The sequence below is a fragment of the Gambusia affinis genome, linkage group LG02 (genome assembly GCF_019740435.1).
Source record: "Gambusia affinis linkage group LG02, SWU_Gaff_1.0, whole genome shotgun sequence".
NCBI classification, from domain to species: Eukaryota; Metazoa; Chordata; class Actinopteri; order Cyprinodontiformes; family Poeciliidae; genus Gambusia; species Gambusia affinis.
In genome coordinates this window covers 6,633,246-6,657,652 of record NC_057869.1, presented here as the reverse complement: position 1 = coordinate 6,657,652, position 24,407 = coordinate 6,633,246, and the positions used below count along the sequence as shown (strand labels likewise).

The 24,407-nt window shown below is 38.0% G+C and overlaps 2 protein-coding genes across 4 annotated transcripts; one reads left to right on the top strand and one right to left on the bottom strand.

The window, feature by feature from the left end:
- The first annotated feature begins 1,939 nt into the window (after positions 1-1,939).
- On the top strand, positions 1,940-18,472 carry pkma (pyruvate kinase M1/2a). 2 transcript variants are annotated; one of them, XM_044096649.1, is made up of 11 exons: positions 1,940-2,095; positions 6,767-6,945; positions 7,124-7,215; positions 10,544-10,675; positions 10,759-10,945; positions 11,034-11,304; positions 11,414-11,564; positions 12,423-12,575; positions 15,196-15,362; positions 17,071-17,252; positions 17,357-18,472. In XM_044096649.1, exons 2-11 carry the CDS (start codon positions 6,795-6,797, stop codon positions 17,461-17,463), a joined length of 1,593 nt encoding a protein of 530 aa, XP_043952584.1. In that variant the 5' UTR covers positions 1,940-2,095; positions 6,767-6,794; the 3' UTR covers positions 17,464-18,472. The 2 variants fall into 2 exon arrangements, with proteins under 2 accessions (XP_043952584.1, XP_043952575.1); XM_044096640.1 differs by lacking the exon at positions 15,196-15,362 and adding an exon at positions 14,669-14,835.
- Positions 18,473-18,651: 179 nt separating this feature from the next.
- On the bottom strand, positions 18,652-23,307 carry LOC122819711 (trans-1,2-dihydrobenzene-1,2-diol dehydrogenase-like). Of its 2 annotated transcripts, XM_044096661.1 has the most exons (9): positions 23,148-23,280; positions 22,451-22,562; positions 22,149-22,312; positions 21,604-21,856; positions 21,400-21,524; positions 21,147-21,297; positions 20,882-20,987; positions 19,143-19,245; positions 18,652-18,824 (listed from the first exon to the last, which is right to left on the bottom strand). In XM_044096661.1, the coding sequence occupies exons 1-9, from the start codon at positions 23,235-23,237 to the stop codon at positions 18,819-18,821; spliced, it is 1,110 nt and encodes a 369-aa protein (XP_043952596.1). In that variant the 5' UTR covers positions 23,238-23,280; the 3' UTR covers positions 18,652-18,818. The 2 variants fall into 2 exon arrangements, with proteins under 2 accessions (XP_043952596.1, XP_043952606.1); XM_044096671.1 differs by lacking the exons at positions 18,652-18,824; positions 19,143-19,245 and having other exon boundaries at positions 20,563-20,987; positions 23,148-23,307.
- Positions 23,308-24,407: the final 1,100 nt, after the last annotated feature.

Sequence of the window (24,407 nt, the reverse complement as noted above, 5' to 3'; positions counted from 1 at the left end):
CTACACAGGTGTTCTGGTTCTGGTCTGCTTTGGGTCCCCAGAACCAAATATGGAAAAACAGCATTCAGCTTCTATGCGTCACAAATATGGAACCAACTGCAAGAAAACTGCAAAACAGATCAAACACTGAGTTCCTTTAAATTAAAGCTTAAAACCCAACTTTATTTTTAACTTAATTAGCTAATCAAAATTAAACAGAAAAATCTTTAAAACATTTGTTTTTAATGGGAACATATATTTACCTTTTTTTTTTCTTTTTCTCAGAAAATGCATAGGGTATGTGCTGATCCCTAAATAAAGGTTCATAGTTCAAACTTAGACTGAGGACTTTCATTGTACAATTTGTGTACTCTCATGGGTTTTTCACCACATGAAGTTCACTCCACTGCCTAAGTGTATTAAATTATAATTTTAGATTTTTCTTGAGTGTTATTGAGTCCCTCCCTCTTTGAGTGTTTCTGTTCCTTTTTGTTAAAGTCTCTTTATTTGGCTTTACAATTTATTTATTCATTTATCGTTGGTAGCTCTTGTACAGTAAGACCATAATAAATTTAGGAGCATTAGGTATCCTAACTGAAGCTCAACAGATTTATCTGAGCAGATTCATAGTGTCTCACTGTGGCCTAGGAGTTAGCAACACTAAATGCTGATTGACAGGCAGGAGCTTCACCAGTGGACATACAGAGTATACTGCAGATTTTTTCCTCACCTGTGAAGGTGTGTCCACTCCCTTCAACACTATAGTGTTGCTCATACACTCAGAGGCTGTCAGCAGGCAGTTAGTTAACAACATGGGCAGCGGGAGTAGCAGCGCTACCAGTGCATCTGCTAGCAGGTAGGAACTAAGCCAAATACATCGAGAGGGACATAGTAGGTCCTTTACTAAACTTCGTCAGTTTAGAAAATATAAATTCACTCTTTTATCAATTTGAAGGTAAGTGTGATATTTGCCAAGCACCGTTGCTAAGTAGTTTTGAAATTGATTCAGCTGATTATTTTTGTATAGATGGAATGGGTAAGCATATGGCAAAGATTTACTTTCATTGTTGCCTCTATTTATTTGGCAAAGCTGATTAAGAGGGAAGATAATTAAACACCCTGGGAATATATCCATGCAAAATATTTGGGTTATAATAGAATATTTATAATAGAAATATGTATGCTTTTTTATTTGTTTACAATTAGATAAATGATGATGAATTTAATATTAGCATTATTTTGTGCACATGTATATAATGTTTTCTATTCAACACAAAATCTGGTCAACTAAATGATCAAAGATTTAATGACAGACTGCAGCAAAAATATTCCACCCAAACTTGAACACAAAATCATCAGTGAAATCCCAGTCATGTCGTATAATTATCCATCGGTAGATGGCGACACAGCACAACATTGAAGCAACCAGTAATGTACCCCTTCATCTCTTCACTGATAGTAAACCAGAGGAGATGGGACTTATAACTAACAATTAGTAAATATCTTTTCCATGGTTTAGAAACTAAATGCAGGGGGGAAATGGTTAGAAAACTCCAAAACAGCTACAGGATACTGCAGCATGTCAAAGTTGGATGTCTTTTAATGGTTTTTCCTACCGATATTGCGTACATCCGAAGCACTAATAATTAAAGGGAAAAGACATTTAAAGGCATTGGAGACCCACGTTGAATACTAATTTTTAACGACACAGTCTGACTGCCTTCCTGAATGCGGTCACATGCTCTACTTTATGCTCTTGTGATGCTTTCACGCTTTCCCATTGGCTCTCTAACTTTACTAATCACACCTATCATGTATTAGCATATCCTTCCGCCACGTTCTTTGCGTTTTATAAATACCCAGCTTACCGTAAGAGTCAGTATTTACATAAATAAGCATTTCTCTGCTTCAGTTTCCTTAATGCTAGCTGCTGGTAAGGTCCACTAAAGCCCGCTTTTGCTTCTCCTTTTTTTTCCATTTACGATTTGTCGGATGGATATGAGCATCCCTAGAAAGTAGTTCCATGCAGTTAGGAAATAGCAGGGTAGATCACCTTGAAGCTGGTCTCAGACTGCCAGCAGTCACATCGCAGCAGACAACTCCTACCAGAGTTCAGGTGGGTACTTTAAGCAGGGCTTTAAGCTCTTGTTTTTTTAAATAATTTTGACATTTGAAATCTTCTCAAGTATTTAGCCTCTCATTTTTTTCAGTAGCTTAATATTTCTTGCTGATAAATTTCATCACGTTTAGGTCAATAATTGATGTCAGTATTTTTACTCAGTTGGCCTATGCAACTCGATACAGTACAGCTGAAAGAGTCGTACAAACAGTATCTCAAATTAGATAAGAGTTTTAAGTCCAGTTATGTCAATATTGAATATTAGAATTTAGTGTGTGGACAATAAAAATACGGTATTTTCCTCCTCGAATACTGAACAGCTCTTTATATTTGGCCACCCGCTATCTATTTTATGTTTTGAACTTATTCTATATTCTTCCGTAGTTTTGAATAGAAAAATTTTAAACAGTAATTTAACATGATGCGTCGAGTCTTAGCCGTGGTAGATTCGCTTCCTGTTGCCTCCTGCTGTGGGTGTGGCTCCTCCGGTTTCTTCGCCTCCCATTGGTCAGTTCGAGTGATGTATGCAGATCAGGAAAATGTGACGCAGATGGGAGAACGTGACCTTTGCCGCATCGTCTGTAATTTAGCAAAAGGTCTATTTTACACCGAGATACTGTGTGTTATGTATAAAAATGAAGCTTATTCAGTTCTTGGTTCTGAAGGGTTTTAGTCGTTGAACACTTTATTCTTTTCTTTTGGCAATTTTCTTAATTGTCTAGAGCCAACTACTATAGGACAAATGCTGGTTTGTAAATACAGTATGAAATGTGTCTTTTTTTGCAGCAACTGTGCTGCAGTAGCTTTATGTAATGAATTGTGAAAAAGGGGATCAATGACATTGAATACAGATATGTGAGGGCAGGTCTCAACTTGCTTGTGTAGGCCTGGACTGTCATCCTTGGAATGTGATCTGTTTCAGACAGAAAATTATTAGAGAAGGGCCTTAACTTAAAGCTTAATTTATATGGACCCCTGATCAAATGCATCCAAAGTGGCAGAAACTACTCGCATGTGTTTTGGTATGTTGCAAGAAATAATATTGTGTGCAAACACAAGCAGGTTTTGTCCTGTTTAAAACATTATGTTGACAACATGTTGTCTTTACTTTCAAAAGGCCAAGGTGAGTCCAAATGTCTGGGTTGTCAGAAATTCATGACCTCTTAAAGAGATGATTGCATAAAAACAGAAACTTCAGATAACATTATGCATGCACCATTACTGGTAGTGTCCAGAAATCACAATCAGTTTTCACTTAAATGACTTAGTGATCTGAACACACATTAAGAAATCTGAATTATTTTGCCTTTTCATTAAAGTTATGAACTCCCACAGTTTTCAAACAGCAGCATATGCTTTGCACATTTGAGTTTGACAAAATAAGGTAACACTGAATGAAGATTTTGTGAATTGCAATAATTAAAAAAATAGTTTTAGCTAAGTCTTTATGACATACTGTTTTGGTAAAATGTTTTAGCTGCAGCAGATCTGACAGTCAGTGTAGAAGGTCAGGCATATCACAGCTGGTCCTGCTCCCATGTGCAGGTATTTTATCTTTAATACCTCTTCACTCTACAACTTATGGGTATTCCTCTTCAGACCACTCTCATTCTGAGGTTTCAGAAAACTTAACTTTAATATTTGCATTCCACTTTAGGTACAGGTTCATGGAATCCTCAGCATTCCTGAAACCTGTGAGATGGTACAGGTATAGCTTACAATCATCACAGTGAATGTACTATGGAGTTTAATATTTCCACACACCAGCTTTCTAGGCTGTGTGTTATAATTAGCCTACGTTCTGTTTTTAGCCTAGGGTCTGTATGACCCACGGTAGCATTAGCATTGGTTAGAGACTGTTCTGATGTGCTCTGGTGGGATTCTCGTGTCCGTCCGCTGGTTTAGTTTAGGGCGATTGCCCAGTTGCAGCAGGTGCTCTTCGTGTTCTTTATCCCCATTGAATGGATTTAAACCTGAGCTCCTAAAAGTGTCACACGTATGCACACACACTGCAGCGGTCAACTCTGCTTTTGTGACGCAAGGCTTGCTCACTGGTATTGGACTTTCCAGCACACTGGGGGGGCTCTGGAGGTCCTTGCTTGTAAAGGGCTTGCTTGTCCCCAGGAGATACCAGAGGATCTACAGGGGGTATGTAGTGCAAACTATACAGACTACCTAGGTTTCGGGAGGGTGCACAATTGAAGACGCTGCTGTCCTTGAGAGCTAACTTGGATTAGCCTCATGTTACATCACATCCATAGTGGATGATGGGGAATGTCACGTCGCACTTGACAGCCATGCTTCTGTTGTTGCTGATTACTATATAGGGATACTTCACATCTAAATGACCAAGATATGAGATTTGTTATCTTAAAAGCATGAGGTGGTGACACTATTTTTATGGTTGATGTGTTGGAAAGGGATTGGAAGGGATTATTGGGTAGCCAACTTCTGAAGTCCTGCTACTGCAGTGCTGGCCTATTGTGATGCCTACAGGCTGTGCTGGGGTCACAGACCTTTCTATTTTTTTCAAAACTGGTATTAGTAAGCTGAGTTAGACAGGAAGAACTGTAATTTTTATCAGGATGGTTTCCATTGATTTTAATTTTTTTCCAAGGTACTATAAGGTTATGGGTGATATTCACAAAGGCATATGCTCAAAGTTCTTTAAACGAGATAGCAATATTTTAATCTTTTTTTTTTCTTTCTACTAAACTCAAAAAACCACATAAAAGTGCATGCTGTAGATTGATGCTCTTATCGACAGAAAAAGTGAGATTTCTTGGTTTTGAATATGACAAAATTTCAGATTGTTTTTGTGATCACCATTCAGAGCTGCTCAATGATAAATGGGCAAATGTCCATGACTAATCTATTAATTAGTGTCTCTAAAGCTGTGGAGACCAGTATCTTTGGTTAGCTGTTTCATAACTTCAGAGGAGCAGGTTTGAGAGCTTTTTATCAAATTTGTAGCTTTTATGTTGCAGCTGTTAATTTGTAGGTCACGGTGTACAGAGATGTCTCAAACTTGCTTATGTTGTTTTGGGATACAGCATCGAAACTCATTTTGTCTGTATTTTCTTTTTAATTTTATGAAACAGTGAAATTGTATCACGAACATAAAAATGTACCAAACAACTCCTGTCACTTCATATCGATCAGTTAAATTTGCTATGATCAATAAATTAAAATGCTCCAAGTGAATATTTAATAAGTGTAGGCTAAACTAAACTGCAGTGGGTCATTAAAAAGGCTACTATAAAAAGCACATGGTGAAGTGCTGCTTTTTCTTTTAACCCCCCTCTTTTTGAGGATGTGGTTTTACCCAGTCATAGAGGTTGTAGGGGGATGTGACTGCACTCACGTACTGCCTTTGTCTGAGCCATTGATGGAAATGTAACATCACAAGCCAGTAGTGTTGGTATAGCACCTCTGTCTGGAATCCCCTGTCTTGATTCATCTGTAGTTAGGATGTGATGAGTAAGAGGAAGTTAAACCTCTGGTGTGCCTGATTAATATTTAAGATTTTCCTCTTGGAGGCCTTCATTTGCTTTTGCACTATTTCCTAAAAAGTGACTTCTAGGTGCTAGTGAGCTGTTTCAGCAGTTATGTAACCACAACATTTGGAGGGGCAATGCATTCCTCATTCACATACAATACTCTGCTTAAATAGACCTTGCCTGTTAGTTTAAATTTGTCTTTCTTTCTTTGTTTCCTTCTTTCTCAAATGGATTCAGCAGGCTCATTAGAATGTCACTAACAGATTGAAGGGAGGTGCAGGTTGTGGGCAACTGTTGGGGTTTTATATAACCTCATTTCTGGGCTGCATCAAGTATCATTCTTAAAACTAGGAAATTCCACAGTTGTAGCTTTATGACTGTATTGTTCATTGCCACAAATGACTCAGAAGAGTTGATGGGTGGGTGTGGACAGGTTCTACATTGTGGTGCAGAGGACCAGTGTACTGTTTTATGTGGAAAATGTTTGGGGTATTAGTCTTGGCATTTCAGAAATCAACAGAGCAGTCCAGAAATAGTTGGGAGGTTATCTACTGTTCATTTTGTTCACTGCTTGTGCAACTCAAAAACTAAGAGGAACTTAAGAAAAAGCAGTCTTGCGTAAAAACCTGTGTTCACAGTAAAATCTATTTGCACAGAATTGCACTGTATGCATTTCATAAGTCTAATCTTGAATTTCCAACTTTTTTCCCTGCAACTTTCACGACTGAGATAACAGTATTGTAAAAATGCTTCTTTGGGAGTTTAGGACTTTGTGTCTAGGTTTTATTGTTTTTTCCCGAAATGGTTGCTTTCTGTTTTTTGGGTGCATAAAAGAAGTAAGTCAATTGCTAGTTTCCAAAATTTTCTTAACTTACAAGTAAAAGTAGAACACACATCAACAAAATCAGTTTCCATTTGCATTATTGGCAAGAGTGTTTGAGTTGCACATCGGCACATTAACAAGAACACAGAAAATTTTGATTTTTTTTATTTTTTTTCCCCATCTATTAAGTGGCTAGTAATTTGCTCAGACACTTCCTACTTTGGAAAAGTTTAAAAAGGGTGAAGCGTGGTGAGTGTGGTAACATCTTACCACACTCACCATGATGAATGTTTGAAAATCTTTCTTCCCTTTTTTTTTTTTTTTTTTTTTCCTTTCTGCGTGCAGTACTTGTCCAACTGTAAAAGGGATCGCCATGCCTCTGCCAAAAGATATGGGTTCTGCCTTCATCCAGACACAGCAGCTCAATGCTGCCATGGCCGACAGCTTCCTGGAACACATGTGCCTGTTGGACATCGACTCCGAACCCACCACAGCCCGCAACACTGGCATCATCTGCACCATTGGTTAGTCGATTCTTTCAAGTTACATTTCCTTAAATCAAATTTTAATAGTTTGTTTCTTGTTAAAATGTTATGGTGATACAAAAAGATAAAATTTGAAAAACTCAGTGATAAGAAATTGCAATAAAGCTCAAGATTTTAAATGTTATCCAATGTGTAAAATATTCCTTTCGTTTTGCAGGACCAGCATCCCGATCTGTGGATATACTAAAGGAGATGATCAAGTCAGGAATGAACATTGCTCGTTTGAACTTTTCCCATGGTACACATGAGGTTGGTCCTTTTTTTTTTCTAAAAAAATTGACTTAATTTACTTTAGAAATCTTATCACACACAGTTCTGTGCTTTATCTAAAGTGGTATATTGATCTTGGAGGTAATATTTGTCATCATTTGTAGTTTCCTGCTATTGTGAAATCTGACGCTGACAGTGAATTGGCACGTATTGCGTAATAAACTGCTCTAGACTGGGATCCTACTTAGCAATTACAAAATGGTTTAATGAGCAGAAGAAATGGTTTGTTATTGCTAAGTAATTCCACACTTTTATGTCAATACTTTATCAATAATTTTAATATGTTTGTCTTTAGTGATGGGGAGATTTCAAAAATTGTAGCTGAATTGTGCGCCTCCATTTTAGACACAAAGGGACACATGACCTTACCAAAGGCTTCAATTTTCTTAACAGGAACAAAGACATTTTGAAATCAACTTGATGCAGCAAATAATGAAACTTGAGCAGCAAACTTGAATCAAATTGAGTAAGAGAAGAACTGATTACCCAAAGCTTCTTCTTAGTAATAAAACAGTCAGTTGACATAAACGTAACCTCATACACAATTTGTTCCCCATTTCCCTTTCTTCAGAGGGCACTTGAACAATCTTGCGCAGAAGGCATAATGTTTAATCTATTTTTAAACTATTGATGAATTACTTTGTTTGTTCTTTACCACCTAAAAGTAAAATTTTGTTATGCACACGTACCTTGTTATTTGAAGCAACTACTTTTTTTTTACCCTGTTTTGCCTCTTTTTAATTCTCTTGTCTTAAACTACAGGCCTTGTGGTAACAGGTAACACGCTTAGTGTTTTGAGCTATGAAGTTTTTACCAAAGTCTCAAACTTCAATTAGCTTTAGTGGGAAAATGTCTGTACACATTAAACTTTATTTAGAGATTGATGGTTCACACTAAAGCTTTCTTGAATAAATCTCAAATTTTCTTTCAATGCAGCCAACGAAGACATTGGCAATGACAAAAAGCAACTAAATTGTGCCAATAAAGCAAAAGAATGGTCTCAGGCTGTAGGCAGGAAGTTGATTTCTGATAGTGCTCAGCATTATTTGTAATCGCATGAAATGTTATTTAAGGTCAAATGGAAAAGACCAAGAAAAATGACCTCAAATGTAATTTGCCAGTTGCATTGTTACTGAAAGCTCAGGTTACAGTGGTAGACAGTGGACAGCTGTCTATAAAGCCATAAACGGTGCACTATCTGTTAATTAAACCCCCTAATGGTTGTAAAACACAACTACTGTTTCTCTTTCCTTTCCACTTTCCCACAGCTTGGTTGAGAGTCACAGTGAGTGTCATTCTAACTGCAACAACATTTTATTGACCAGTGTGATTTTTGGCTTGTTTATGAAAGCTTTTTAAAATAAAATCAAACATCACTAGACTATGTGCTGTCTAATTTGTGGATTTTCAGGATATTCTTTTTATAAAAGGCCACACCTCTTCAAATGTCCTTATAAAAAAGACAAGAGGCAACAGGCCTGGCCCTGAAACTGGTAATTGTGTCATAAAATCCAGTTGTGGTCAAAGACAGCTGCTGATGAAGACATTGACAGTTTGATTTAACCTCTTATACCCAGCAAGTTTAACATCTTAATAAATGCAGACATATTTGCGGTGCTTTGCAAAGGTTTCTAGAATGTTTGTTTTTAAATATTCTTATGTCACATGAAGAAAAACGCTGATCATTGTAGTGCTGCCATTACTGAGTTACTTTATGGTTGTGTGAGTTCTCAAACACACTTTGTACTTTAATTGCCCTGGCGTGACTTTTGTATCAGTTAAAATGACAACTAGTAACAGTACAGGTCCATCTAGGTAAATTAGAAAATCATCAGGCAATTTATTCAGTAATTCAAATTAAAGTGAAACTCATAGCTTCTGCATTAAGAAATGTTATGTTATCATTTGTTAAAAATAGTAATCTATTCATATCATGTTTTTCAGTTAATTTGTTTTGATTATGCTTTATGTTTAAAAGAAACAAAAAAATTACACAAAGCAAATAAAAGATCTCTAAAATGGACATTTTAATAGTAAATTAATAGTATTCTCACTCTTAATTTTCAAACTTTACTCTGGACCTCAAACAACTTGGATTGTCTGCTTCTCTACTCTACCTTAATTGCTGCGACATGGCTTCCCAAATAAGTGATAAATATTTGAATCTGGAAGATAATTTATGGCACTGAGAAACTGTCCAATACTTTTTCTTGTCAGTGTGGGCAAGATTCTACTGACTGTCTTAATTTTGGCCGACCCTTAAAGCAAGAATGTCTTTTATGTCTGTGTATGCTGGCTCTTGAAACATCAACACAAGTTGAGCTTTTTCCAAGTACAACTCATTGCCAAAGTAAAGGCATATCTTCCCTTTCAAAGACCTTGAGAAAGTTATTCATGCTTTTATTATCTCTCATGCTTCCTATTGTAATTCTTTATATGCCGGGTTAAAGCGATAATTCTTGCGTTTACAAATGGTTCAGGGCACCACAACTCATATTTTTTACTGCTACAAAGAAGTATGAACATGCATCTCGTGGTAAAATCTGTTTTTTTTTTTTTTTTTTTAATGTAATTCAGTTTTGGAATTACATCCAAAATTAAATGGAATTAACATCCATTTAAAAACTGTTGTTGACGTTTTTAAATGGGCTGGTCCCACCTTGTCTACATAATCTTTTTTAGCCTCCACAGACCTTTGAGGACTTCCAGTCAACCAGCCAGGTTCTCCCCGATGTTCAAAGATTGAAGTTAAAACGTAGATGTGATCGAGCATTTGCTATCACTGCCCAAACACTGAGGAATACCTTGATATGTCTGCAGCAATCAGACCGCAGGATTAATAAAAAGTTAGCCAAAAACTGAAACATGTGTATGCAATGCTAAATAGATCTTGTAAACCTTAACTCAAGTTATTTACTTTGGTTAGTGTTGTATTCCATGGTTTCTTTTATAAGTGTAATTGTGAAACTTTTCTTAAACTTTTCAGTTAATTTGTTTAGATTTTTTTTTTGTGCCATATACATAATTTTAACATTGAATTCAGTTCATGTCTTGAAGCTTTCACAAGTGAAAGCTTCAAGACATCAACTAGGTTTCTCTTCAGAATTAAGAGAAACCTAGTTGAATTTTTAGTTAATGTAATTAATATAAATTCACCCATACTTAAAAATGAAAGTGATGTGATGATATTGAGTGTTGTGGCCAAAGGTTGAATGGGAAATTAAGCAGTTCATAGGATAGGTGATTTATATGTTGTTTTAATTTTGTTTTCTGCAAACAATTTACAAACAACTTTTTGCTACTACAGTACCACGCAGAGACTATTAAGAATGTGCGGGAGGCGTGTGAGAGCTTCGAGCCGGGCAGTATCCATTACAGACCAATCGGTGTTGCCCTGGACACCAAGGGCCCCGAGATTAGGACCGGCCTTATTAAAGGAGTGAGTTTAGCATTAATCCTCAAACCATAGCATTTATATTATACTCCAATTTGATATGAAGTAAATGCATTTTTATGTGACAGAGTGGCACTGCTGAGGTAGAGCTGAAGAAGGGCAACATGATCAAGATTATCTTAGATGATGCCTACCAGGACAACTGCAGTGATGAGATCCTCTGGCTGGACTATAAGAACATCACCAAAGTGGTGGAAGTTGGCAGCAAGGTCTACATTGACGATGGGCTCATCTCTCTGCAGGTCAAGGAGATTGGTGAGTAGACCAGTGTCACACATTAAGGTTCCTTTTGTGAGTTCTTGAGGAAGTTAAAACTGCTGTTATGTCCATTTTTGTTCTCCAGGCAGTGATTACCTCATGTGTGAGATTGAAAACGGAGGCACTCTGGGCAGCAAGAAGGGGGTGAACCTTCCTGGCGCTGCCGTTGACTTGCCCGCCGTTTCAGAGAAAGACATCAAGGATCTGCAGTTTGGTGTGGCGCATGGAGTTGACATGGTGTTTGCCTCTTTCATCCGCAAAGCAGATGATGTACATGCTGTCAGAGCTGTGCTTGGAGAGAAGGGCAAAAACATCAAGATCATCAGCAAACTGGAGAACCATGAGGGTGTACGCAGGTATGTGTGGTACTGACAAGCTGACTGCAGATTGTTTTTATGAGTGATGGGCTTGGTGATGTTCCATGTTTGATTGAGATCTTTGATTATGTGTTGTATGTGTTTGCAGATTTGATGAGATCATGGAGGCTAGTGATGGCATCATGGTTGCACGTGGAGATCTGGGTATTGAGATCCCCACAGAAAAGGTCTTTTTAGCTCAAAAGATGATGATCGGTCGTTGCAACAGAGCTGGCAAGCCCATCACATGCGCAACTCAGGTTAGTTCGTAGAGCAGGAAGGCTGATTCTTATGAACACTGAAGGTGATGGGTTTCTTCAACAAAGGTATTCTGACAGTAATGTATTGCAGGATTTCACAAAATGATATTCAGCTCAAGACAGATCTGCAATACACTTGCATATAGATTTTATCTGCATTTTGGTCAATTACATCAGCATAAAATTTGCACTGATCCACTGGTATTAATAAATATTGCATGTAGACACATCTCAGTGTGAGTTTCTCAGATTTTAACCTCAAGTACAAATCCCATTTTTTAAGATCATAGTATTTCCTCAAAGAGACGTGTTTTTATTCAAAACAAAACGATCTATTCTGCTGCTAAAATATTCTCACACTGGATATCCGTTATGATTCATAGCCTTTGATTATAGACTTGAGCAAAACATTATAATAAAGAACTGCTAAACTTAGTAGTAATTCCTTAAGTCCTCATTGTGTAAGATTGTATAAATGTTTTGTCTTTCCCAGTCTTTGTGGAATACCATAAATCTGGTTTTCAAACTGGATTGCTTTAATAGTGAGGATGTCATTCTTTAGTTTCTGCATCACTGTTGTAATATGATGGACAATTATGGTGGATTTAAAATTTACAATTATTTTTTATTTTTAAGTCCTTGTAAATTGATAAACTCCACAGAACTTTGAGAAATTGTAAATATGTGGTCAGAGGCATATGTGTGTGAAAGGTGGGATGAGTAGCTTTTATCTTTAAGAAAATGCAACAAAAACCAAACAAGGTTTCATTTAAAGGTTTGACCTCTAGGTTTAGGGAAGATATTTTCAGGTGTAAATGTGTGACACTATGCTGAGTTGAATCTCGCTAAACCATTTAGATGTTGGAGAGCATGATCAAGAAGCCAAGACCGACCCGCGCTGAGGGCAGTGATGTTGCCAACGCCGTCCTGGATGGAGCCGATTGTATCATGCTGAGCGGAGAGACTGCCAAGGGAGATTACCCCCTGGAGGCAGTGCGCACGCAGCACATGGTGAGTCCAATGACACTTGAAAAAGCAGAATCTTCAAACCTGATGAGCATATAATCATTAATTATTCCACAAGCTTTCAAAATTTGTAATTGTGAAATTTAATTTAAAAAAAAATTGTGCTACGAATCAGCTGCTTCTCCAAGAATCAACTTTTGTCTGTATGTTTTGCCTTGTTTTTATGTCGGCACATACACTGCCTGTCCAAAAACACACTATTTGGATTTAACAAGTAGGCAATTACTGCCTTGATTAAGTTATTTAACCATAACTGATGTAGTCGCTTCTCATTTCTTAAACAACCATATTGCAGTGGACTAGCAACATTACAACACGTACAATGCAAAAACAACTCGAGTAATTGGAGCTAACTAGCAGCGCAGCTTTAAGAAAATCACTCTGGCTCATCAGATAAAAAAAGCTAAATTTGGCTTGGAAGGATGAAGACTGGACTCATATTTACCCTGCTCCAGAAAGAGAGTTGCATCAGTGTAAGAGAGATTGAACTCTCTTACACTTTATGTGTTCAAACCAAAAGTGTTATGATCTGGGGATGTTTCTCTAAGAATGATGTCAGGTTATAACCTGCATATATCAAATAACCAGGTTATTTTGTCAGTTAAATTTTTCTTTAATCGCACAAGTATATTCCAAGATGACTGTCAAGAATATTCTGACTCTGTTTGTGTTGGGGACACTGAAGCAGCATACATCATGTTCACGCATGGATTGGCCATCACAAAGTCCAGATCTTAAGACTATTGGGTATCATGCAGCAGCCGGACTCCCTTCATCTTTACAAGATGCCGGCAAAAAACGTCTATGCGACTCTGAATGCCTCTGAAGGTGACATTGCAGAGTATTGAAAACTACAGAAGCGCTGTAACCAAGGCTAAAGAATGTCCAATGAAATGGTGTGTGTATTTTTTGGGGCAGGCAGTGTACATACTTGCAACTTTAGTTTCTGTGATCATCTACTGAAATATTGACTTTCAATTTACAAATTATATATTTTTCAGTCTATATAGTAATCTTAAGGGTGTTTATGAGCTGTAAGCACATGGACTGCTGCATGATGTTCAAAATGTGCATGTTATTAATTACTTAAATAGCATGTTGGAAGCTTTTTTCTTTCTCAAAGCCACAATAAATGGCAGCTGCACCTCTTTAACACATTCACTGTACCTTATATTCTGTACTACTTATTTCTCTGCAGTCAAGTCTCCAAATTGATGATTTTTCTTAAAAAATTTACTCGTACCTGACTGCATCACAAGGTCAAAGGATCATAAGTGTCAGGACTCTGAATTTATTTGATGTTGTTGCGTCAAAGTTGCATTTTCTGTTTCTCAGTTAGGGAGAGATAAAAAAATAAAATAAATTCAAATACCATACCATCAATGGTAATTTAGAAATATCCTAGTTTATCAGTTGTATGGAGTGATGAAGCATTGATCCAATCTTGCCTGTCCTTCACTCCTGATGCCTTCTTGGCTAGCTGCTGCTATTCCTAGCTACAGTGCAGATGTCTTTGTGACTCAGCAGATGCAGTGCTCCTGTTGTGACGCTGTTGCACTGAGACTGTATCGAATGTCTCTGAATCTGGAGTAAACACTCATCTTCATCAGTAGCTGCACAAAAACACAAACTAATTTAGACTAACCTCTAAATGCCTGTCAGTCTTCTGATGTTTTCCTGGCTGATTTTTAAAGTGCCTTAGTTTTAATTGGCATCTTTGTGTCAAGCTTTCTATTTTAGAAATTAATAATTCACTAATGTGTCATTTGACATCAAATTCTTTTCATTTATATTTCTACTATTTTAGCTGTGTGAGGATCTTGAACATCACATTTAATATAATTTGACAGTATTTTCCTGTGTCTCCTCCCCTACACTAACTGCACACCTAAACTCTCTTAACTATCTTGATTTCTTCTCTCCATTCCTACTCCTTTTTTATGTCCTCTTAACCTTGTCAATCTTCTTCCCATGTCTTATCTCCCTTTCTCCCCCCCACCCCTCTCATTTCTTTTTCCATCTGTTTGCGCGACTGGTGTGGGAATGCCTTTACTCGATGCATCTTGCCCTTATGCCAGATTGCTCGTGAAGCCGAGGCAGCCATGTTCCACCGGCAGGTGTTCGAGGACCTGCGTCGTTCTACGCCGCACTGCAACGACCCTGCTGAGGCCATTGCAATCGGTGCTGTCGAGGCCTCCTTTAAGAGCTTAGCCTCTGCAATTATTGTGCTCACAGGCTCTGGCAGGTAGGCCGGTTATCTGGCGCCGACATCTTCTGGATGTCTGATGGAAACGTGAACAGACAGAGAGGGAGAGTAGGGCGAGGCAGGCATTGATGAAGTAACTGGGAGACCTGGCAAAAGCTCAACTAGACTGTGTATTATCTCATCAACTATACTTTAATATTTAGCTCCTAATAGAAGAACTTTGACATTAATGTATTTCCCAAAATTGTGATGTTTTTTTAAACTTCCCTAATTTATTTTCTGCAACTATTCTTATTCAGCATAGTCTAGTCCTGTTTTTGCCAGTCGTTCAGTGGTGTGAGTGCCTTGATGTGTTTGTAGTGGAGTGTGTTTGAGAGTAACCTTCCATTCGGGGCTTAGATAGCACGAGAGGCAGAAGCAGCCACCTTCCACAGACAGCTGTTTGAGGAGCTGAGGAGAAGTTCCCACCTGACCAGAGACCCCTCAGAGGCTGTAGCAGTCGGAGCTGTTGAAGCATCCTTCAAATGCTGTGCTAGTGCCATCATTATTCTCACTAAGACTGGAAGGTAAGAAAGTGAGGGATGCAATCTGAAAATGTTCCTGAAGGTAAGGTCTAATTACCCAGGCTCCTAATTCTCCAAAATATAATATTACAAATCTTTAATTTTGCATGCGTGTGGTGATGTGTGTGTGGGTATGAAGGGCAGAGAATAAGAGTGGGAATGACATTAGCCAAATCAAGGGGTCTTGTCTGTTTATCATTCACAAATGGATGTACTGGCTCCAAATGCAAGTTAATCATCTCACCAATTATTATAAGTGAATGCAAAACTAAAATTTGATAAAATTCTGATCAACACTGTTCTACATAGGAAATGCCTACCTAGAAAATGTTATGTCCAATATGTGAGCTCTGTGTCCTAGTAAAAAGCAAATATAACCAATTCTATTTGATAATTGGAGGTTGAACTGACAAGACGCTTCCCAAATCGCAATGTTATAAACATAAATCTACCATTTCATTGTGAGGACGATCCATTACAGCTTGTTTATAAGTGTTTTCAGATTCCTAAGCGTAAAGTCAACATTTAAAGACTTTAAATGTTGAATGTAGTCCAATTTCAGTTGGACTACATTCCAATTGAAATATAGTCATTAACTGTACTTTTCATGCATAAATTCAAGCAAACACGAATCACCTGAACAAATATGAAGAAATTCTTAAGTTATTTAATGTGGGAAATTGGGTCATTCGGATCGTTGGTGTTAATCTAGAATTTTTTTTGCATGTAGTTAAGTTTTTATGTAAATCTTTTGTTTTTGAAGTATATTTACTTTTTACCAAGACATTTAACTAGAGTAAACATCAAATGGACTTATTATTGTGATCTGTACCCCTGCACTCCCATGGTGCATCAGAAGTATCACCTATTTTGGCTGCCTTGACTTTTCCAGACTTTTTGCTGTGAAATGTAATAACTGGATGTTGAAAATGATATTCTACTACGGTATGTTTCTAACTGTATGAGGTTTATTGAATTGAAACTGTAACATTGCCTGCTCTTTGTGTGAGTCAGAATCTACCAGGATAGGTGATGGTACTGTTTTACTTTGTGGTGTTCAACATATTATTTTTTAAATATTTGCAGTGTTTGAGTATTTAATATGTGTGTTCTCAAAGATGTGACCTTTGTGTAAACCTACATGGTCTAAATTTAGATTTTCAAATATATGACTAAGACTAACTGTCCCTTTTCATTTGGAATAAAACTTCAAATAGACCAAACAAAATTCTTAATGTCTACTACAGATTTCATTGACGTTCAAATTGTGCAGTAATGCAAAAAAAATCCTTCTGTTGCAAAACTTTGCCAAAATTTGAGGGGGTTTTTTTGTTGTTTGTTTGTTGTTTTTTTAAACCAACATCCTTCTGTAGTTGATGCTTCTGGCAACTGAAATAGCCCCATGCCTACTTTTTCCCTATGAGCGTCAAATATTTTATTTAACTTGCATCCCAGGTCCATATTGTTGCTATTAACATGTAGTATTGTAAAGTTTCAGTTTCACAATCTGAACTCCTAATTGCTCAGACTGCTCAATTTACATAGGCTCTCCAAGGTGAGGGGTCAACTTTTTGTGCATCAGATGTTTTGTATGGAAAAAATTGGGATAATCTAAACAAATCTGCTGAAATTATTGTAAATTGTTTTTTCTTTTTTTTTTTTTTTTTCTAGCTCAGTTCTCAGCTTCCCATGTATGCATGTGTGTCTGCAGGTCTGCTCACCTGCTCTCCAGGTACAGGCCTCGTGCTCCCATCCTCGCTGTGACCCGTAACGCCCAGACGGCTCGTCAGGCCCATCTGTACCGCGGGATCTTCCCTGTCCTCTACACCAAGCCCCCTCACGACGTGTGGGCTGAGGATGTTGACATGCGCGTCAACTTTGCAATGGAAATGGGTGAGCAGCTACTTTTAATGTTCCAACTTAATTAAATTGAGCAGCATATCTGAATTTGTTTCCATTCTTTTACTAAAAATGTTTTGATATTTTCTTTTCTTCAGGCAAGGCCAGAGGATTCTTCAAAGATGGTGACGTTGTCATTATCCTGACTGGCTGGCGTCCCGGCTCCGGTTACACCAACACCATGCGTGTGGTCCTGGTGGCTTGAGCAGCTGCCCTGCACTGACCCTTCACGTTTATCTGTCTTTTATTTTCACCATCCTAATGCCTCACTCCTATAAACACTCAGATGTTTAGTTTTTAGGTACCCATGCAAATAATTAATCAGAAGACGACTCTTATGACTGAGCAGCTGCTTGGGTGGGAGCAGTTTTCTTCCAAACAATTCCAAATTATGTTATCATTCCTTTTTCTTTTGTCAAACCAGTTGTCAGGACTACAGATTCTTACACCCCAAGCAAAAACAGCTATATTTATTCACTCCGACACTTGTAATATTAAATATGAAAGCCTATGAGTGGAAGCATCGGTGTGTGCGTGCATGCATGTCTGCCTCCTGTTTGGGTGTTGATGGTTTTGGAGCCGACTAATCTTAAAGAGCGCCTTGTTGAACTGTAAAGAACAAACTAATGGCAAACAAAGGTCTCGACTCCATGACTCCCCTAAACAGACGTTTGTGTAGTGCTCTCAGTATGAAGTGTCCTCTCTTATAAACCAGCTTTACTTGTGTTTCAGTGTATCTGTTAGTGTTGCACTCCTTACCTTCTCCAGACACTGTTACATTCTAAATTGTACTTGACTTTTGTGAAAGGTAAACTTCTTTATTTTGTTGTTGTTTTTGGGACATTCAATTCTGCTTATATTTTTTCTGATGAGAGAGATAAAACGTTTTGAGTGTCCAATCCAGAGGAGTTAATGTTTTGTGTTGTTAGATGTGTCACAAAGCCTTTACATTTTTTTGCATTCAGATAATATCTGAGGGGGAAAATTGTAAACATTTGATTTGGATCATGAGATGAGAACTCATGTTTCAGAGCTCTCTCATCGTCTTCTTTGTTGGTGATCCACTGTAGCTGTCCTGCTCCTCTAACATGCTATTGATTGTAATGCTAGAGACTAAGAACTAACTATGTAAAGGAGGATTATGATGTTTATCTGGTGTAGTGAGATGTCTCATAAGACTGAAGTTCTATCAATAAAGTGAACACCTATCAGAAGTTATCTGTTTTTTTTGTATTTGGAATAACTTAATAGGAACAAAACTGAAAGTAAACTCAAAGGAACATTTACAAAGTTTGGATTCAGAACATTTATGGATCTTTACGTATGACCTCTGTCAGGCCTCGCAAAACATGAAAAAATAACACAGTAGCAGCAGTGATGGAACACAAGGTCCGGCTGGATCTCTTTAATAGTCCATTTTGAGTAATTATTTCATTTTTTAGTGACCGCAGAACATTTACTGGCAGTCTTGGCTGTACACCACGCCCACCTGCCTATGGATTTCATCCTCCAGTTCTGCCAGCAGAAGAGAGTCTGAGTGTGACATGACTGGACTCTCCGTCAACCCTATAGGGACAAATGGAAGCATAAGCACATTTTCTGATGCCAACTAATATTTGACTTTCTCCTGCCATCAATTGCCTGACTAATTAATTAACTGCAAATCAGTGCTTTTGTTACTTTCAGAGACATTGATATAGAAACAAACTAAAATGTACAAAACCTTTTGTTACCTAAATAAAGGCGCAGTTACATTGTGTTTCAGCTGTCAACTAATTATTACTTGCATTACTTCTTAGTCACCAGCTGCCTGGACTAAGAAGTCTGCAATATTTTATTATGCAGAGAGATTAATTGGAGTAGATATGCAAAATTTCTACTTACTTTTGAGCAAACGCTGTCGGACCTCTTCTGCTTCATAACGCATTCCTGTGCCATTGTGGAAGTTCCTGTAGAGGTCATCACTCGCAAAAGTTCAACTTTATAGCTAAAGAAAAACATGTTACATGTTGAACCTTAATTGTTACTGACTCTGACTAAACTGTATGACTGATTTTTAAAACTAAAATTTGATATTCCCGGACTGTACCAAAGGCTATTTCCTTTCTGTTCTGTGGTTTACGGTAATAGTTTGGTAACTTGACGGTTTAGTCAAAATGTAAACGTATTACAAGCTCGTTGACCAGCGCGTGCTACTTTAGACACAGTTCACATATTCTCAACACCATGTTTACTTGACTTTCTTAAAACACATTCAGCAGACAGATAAGGGGCAGTTAAGAACGCATAAAATGAAGCCCCAGGAAGACACAAAGAAGGGTGTTGCATTTAAATTACATGTTGAATTTGAGTATCTATTTCAGGAAACATACTGACCTGATGGTCTTCAGCAGGAAGAGTTTTTAAAGCAACAACAAAATCATGACTGATCAGACCAGCGCTGCATATTCCCCACCTGGTTGCCATGTTGCTCAAAGGTTGTTTGTCAGAAACAAAAATTCACCGTTCTTTACCAAAGGGCAGCGACAAAGCACTCATTTAAGATTTTATTTTGTAATCATCAGCTTAAGGCTTTAGGCTATTACAGAACTATGTATGAGGCACTAAAACTAATCAGTTTGATTCAGAAGTGTGTAGGAAGAAAAAAAGGACTCGACATCTAATTCATAATAAAAGTAAATTAAGCGATATATTTAGAAATTGTGGTCTGGATGAAGAGTGAAGCACAGAATACATGTTGCTTGAGGCCCAGGATAACGTTTCCAATTTCTGATTATTTTGTGTTTTGGCAACTACAAAATCAACATAGTTACCTTGCAGGGAATGAGGACTTCATGCTTCCCTCAGCTGATGAACGTTATGGAGATTCTGATGTCCTTTTCCAGCAGCACTATAACCTGTCCATGCTGTCAAAAATATTCATACCTTGTTTGCCCACAAACTAGTCAAACCTACACCCATATAGAAGATGTGGAGCATGGCCAAGTGGAATATGAGATATCAATTCTGAAGATAAGCAGAAGGCAATCTATACTTAACACCTGACAGCAATAAAAGTTTATAAATCTGTGACACGAGTAACTCAATCACAGAATTAGGTCTTTAAAAAATGTACTTTGACACCTGTGTATTTTTAATTAAATTGATATTAAATTCAACATAAATTCTATAATCATAATCAATGTCTCAATATCTGTTTCTGTTGAATGTATTTGTGCAACTTTGTGAACATTAAAATCATATTTTCTTTCAAGGATATACAGTGAGAATCTTAATCAATCCCAAGTGAAATTTTACACTGTCATATTATTGAAACTTTTATTAGATATCTTCATTTAGACATGACCAGAAGTGCTTCAGCTCACAGTCATGGAACATTCATTGATGTTTTGATTGTTTCAGTGCATTTTACAGATTCTTATACATGCAGCAAAGTTCACAAAATCCTGGCCCAATATTAGGTGGGATTAGCATAAACCTATGAGTGAGGCATTTCATAAAAAAATTGGGAACACTGCTGTAGTGTGTGAGTACAAAGTGCAGCTGGATCACAGTAATCAAGTCATTTTCAGTTATAAAGTATTCCTCAGTCAAAGTGTAGATACCGAGTGTAAAATATTTACTGGCAGTCTTGGCTGTACACCACGCCCACCTGCCTACGGATTTCATCCTCCAGTTCAATAAGCAGCAGAGAGTCAGAATGAGACATGACTGGACTCTCCTTCAGCCCTGCAGGGACAAATAAAGGCACAGTTACATTGTGTTTCAGGTGTCAACTAATGATTACTTGCATTACTTCTTAGTCACCAGCTGCCTGGACTAAGAAGTCTGCAATATTTTATTATGCAGAGAGATTTATTGGAGTAGATATGCAAAATTTCTACTTACCTTTGAGCAAACACTGTCGGACCTCTTCTGCTTCATAACGCATTCCTGTGCCGTTGTGGAAATTCAGAGGCAAACAGGGTTCTGGTAAGGGGTACTGGGTCTCCTTTCCATTCACAATTAAATATGTGGGGCACCACATCCAGGAAGGGATCTCAAAAATATTAAAAAAAGACAATACACAAAATACCATAAGATCTCCCATTTACATTGCATTTAATTGTGGACTTAACCTAACCTGACCTTGATGATTTACCTGAATTGTGCCCTTGGTTCCAACAATAATGGCGTCATTGGGAAGCTTCATACTCGAAGAGTAAGTAAACACTGCCATTCTCTTCTCAGAGAACTTCAGAGTGACAATTACAGTCTCATCAACCCCTGTAATTGTGAGAGCATAAAGACTATGAAAAACATAACAAAGGCGCAATATTTAAATAAAACTTATCCCTCTGGGTACCTGTGTCCAGGCAGACCCCAGTAGCCTGGATGCTCTCTGGCCTCTCTCCACTGTACACCATACAGACAAACTGCAGGCAGTACATGCCAAGACTCAGCAGAGCTCCTCCACCCAACTCCTTTTCTACTAATCTTGGCCTGTGCAACAAGGGAATGCCAAACTCTGACCGGATCATTTTCACCTCTCCTATTTCCCCCTGAGCCAGCATCTTCCTAACCTCCACAGAAACTGGGAAGAAACGGGTCCAAATGGCCTGGAGACAAGGGACAACAAGTGGAGATGAATGAATATTAACCAGCAAGAATTAGAAAAATATGACATCAATTTTGTAACATCTAATGTCTTTTTTGAACTTTTAGAGCAATTCTTTTTTACTGATTATTTTAAGGTTTACATGTATGACTACAAAACAGCAAAATCAAAAACTGCATCCAATGAGAACAATCTTCTGGTGCACCAATAATGGAATGACAAGATAGTACTTTTGCACCTGCCTGGTAACCAAAGTACATGATGGTCTATGTTCTGGTCTACTGGTAGTTTACCTCCATGAGGAAGACTTGGTTCCTTTTGGCGGAGTCCAGAATCTCTTTCACCTCCTTAGTGTTCATGGCCAGCGGTTTCTCACACAGAATATTCTTCTTGGCATTCATGAAGAGCAGACAGGCCTTCAGATGGTATGGGTGGATGTTCCCAATATACACCACATCTATGCAAATATTAGAAAATGAAAGCCAAATAGAATGATAAAGGATAGACTACTCAATTTGTCATAGCATTTACTTTGATGTGGATTATGTACATAAACCAAACATAACAACCTAAAAGATAACAGATGAACACTGACCTACATGTGGATCTCTGGCCAGCTCCTCATAGCTGCCATAAGCCTTAGAGATGTTGTGTTTTATGGAAAATTCCTGAGCGTCCTCCAATTTACGAGCTGCAACAGCCACAACCTGTAAAGTCAAAGATGATATACAATAATTCTAAATACTTTAGAGGTAAATTGTTATTTTTTTTATGAAGTAAAGAAAGCCATTCCATTTGATTAAAAATCCTCCACAAGTAATCTGTACTTAGGCCTTACATCTTTTTTGGCACTCTCACTTTCATCCAGCAGAGGGCATTGTTCAAATAAACTCACTATGTTTTGTAGTAGTTGAAAAAAAAAAGACATTTGCCTGACTTGTAAAAATGCATGACTGAGACTGTTCAATTTAATTGTTAAATTCCAGTTCTTCGTTACTCCCAGAGTCATTTTCCACAAATAACGATATGCGTCCTATTCTGTGGTATACGGTATAAAGTTTGGCAGCTTGGCAGTTAATCAAAATGCAAACGTTTTACAAAATCATTGACAGTCGTCTGCTTCATTTAGACACGGCTCAACACCATGCTTACTTATTTTATAAAAAATATATCTTACAAAAAGTACTAGCAGGGAGTTAAGTACCCGGAAGAATGTTACTATGACACGAGGAGGCGTGTTTCATTAAAATCAGACGTGGGATTTATGTCTCTGTTGCAGCAAGCACACTAACCTTATGGTCTTCTGCAGGAAGAGTTTTCAGAGCCACAGTAAAGTCGTGACTGATCTTTCCGGCGCTGCAGATTCCCCACCTAGTTGCCATGTTGCTCCAAAATGACTTTCAGGAACCTTCACTGTTTTCTGCCACACGAGGGCGACAAAACCACTCATTTAAGATTTTAAATTTGAGGCCATTTTAGACGATTAGACAAGATCAAGAACCCTCTATTATGGTTTAATGAAATAACTGCAAACCCTAGTGATGTAAAGACTCATTGTCATGTTCTGCAACCACATGTAGCACAACAATTTTTTTAAACCTACGACCAGGTTGGTTTATTTATATATTTATATGTTAATTACAAAAATATAACTGCAATTTTTCAGAAATGATAACTTGCAGCTGATATAATTTATATAACCCCACCAAAAAGGCTCTATAGTCCACTTTTTACACAAACACAAATTTTAACATTCAAGGAGATGAACTCCTACCATATATATATGAAAAAAAAAAAAAAAAAAATTCCCTTCTCACCCACCGCGGGTGGTGATTCTTCTTCCTCTTAGCTCGGGTCCTCTACCAGAGGCCTGGGAGCTTGAGGGTTCTGCGCAGTATCTTGGCTGTGCCTAGGACTGCACATTTCTGGACTGAGATGTCTGATGTTGTTCCTGGGATCTGTTGTAGCCACTGTTCCAGTTTGGGGGTGACTGCCCCGAGGGTCCCGATGACCACAGGCACCACTGTGGTCTTCACCTTCCAGGCCCTCTCCAGTTCCTCCCTTAGGCCCTGGTATTTCTCTAGTTTTTCATGCTCCTTTTTCCTGATGTTGCAGTCACTTGGTATTGCCACATCCACCACAACGGCTTTCCTCTGTTGTTTATCCACCACGACTATGTCTGGTTGGTTCGCCCTCACCATTTTGTCTGTCTGGATCTGGAAGTCCCACAGGATCTTAGCTCGGTCATTCTCCACTACCTTCGGGGGTGTGTCCCACTTTGATCTTGGGGGTTCCAGTCCAAATTCTGCACAGATGTTTCTGTACACTATGCCTGCCACTTGGTTGTGTCGTTCCATGTATTCTTTCCCTGCCAGTATCTTGCACCCTGCTGTTATTTTACTGGCAGTCTCATGGCCTGTACACCACTCCCACCTGCCTCTTGTCTCATCCTCCATTTCAGCAGCAGAGAGTCAGCATAGGCATGATATATATATATATATATATATATATACTGATGAGTCAACTGCTCCATATATATATATACATGGGAT

Coding starts and splice junctions, on each gene's coding strand:
- pkma (XM_044096649.1), top strand. CDS start 6,795: ATGCCTCTGCCAAAAGATATGGGTTCTGCCTTCATCCAGACACAGCAG. Junction 6,946..7,123: donor TGGCATCATCTGCACCATTG/GTTAGTCGATTC, acceptor TTCGTTTTGCAG/GACCAGCATCCCGATCTGTG. Junction 7,216..10,543: donor TTTCCCATGGTACACATGAG/GTTGGTCCTTTT, acceptor TTGCTACTACAG/TACCACGCAGAGACTATTAA.
- LOC122819711 (XM_044096661.1), bottom strand. CDS start 23,237: ATGGCAACTAGGTGGGGAATCTGCAGCGCCGGAAAGATCAGTCACGAC. Junction 21,857..22,148: donor ACCAAGTCTTCCTCATGGAG/GTAAACTACCAG, acceptor CCTTGTCTCCAG/GCCATTTGGACCCGTTTCTT. Junction 19,246..20,881: donor GTGTACAGCCAAGACTGCCA/GTAAATATTTTA, acceptor GTTTTTCTTTAG/CTATAAAGTTGAACTTTTGC.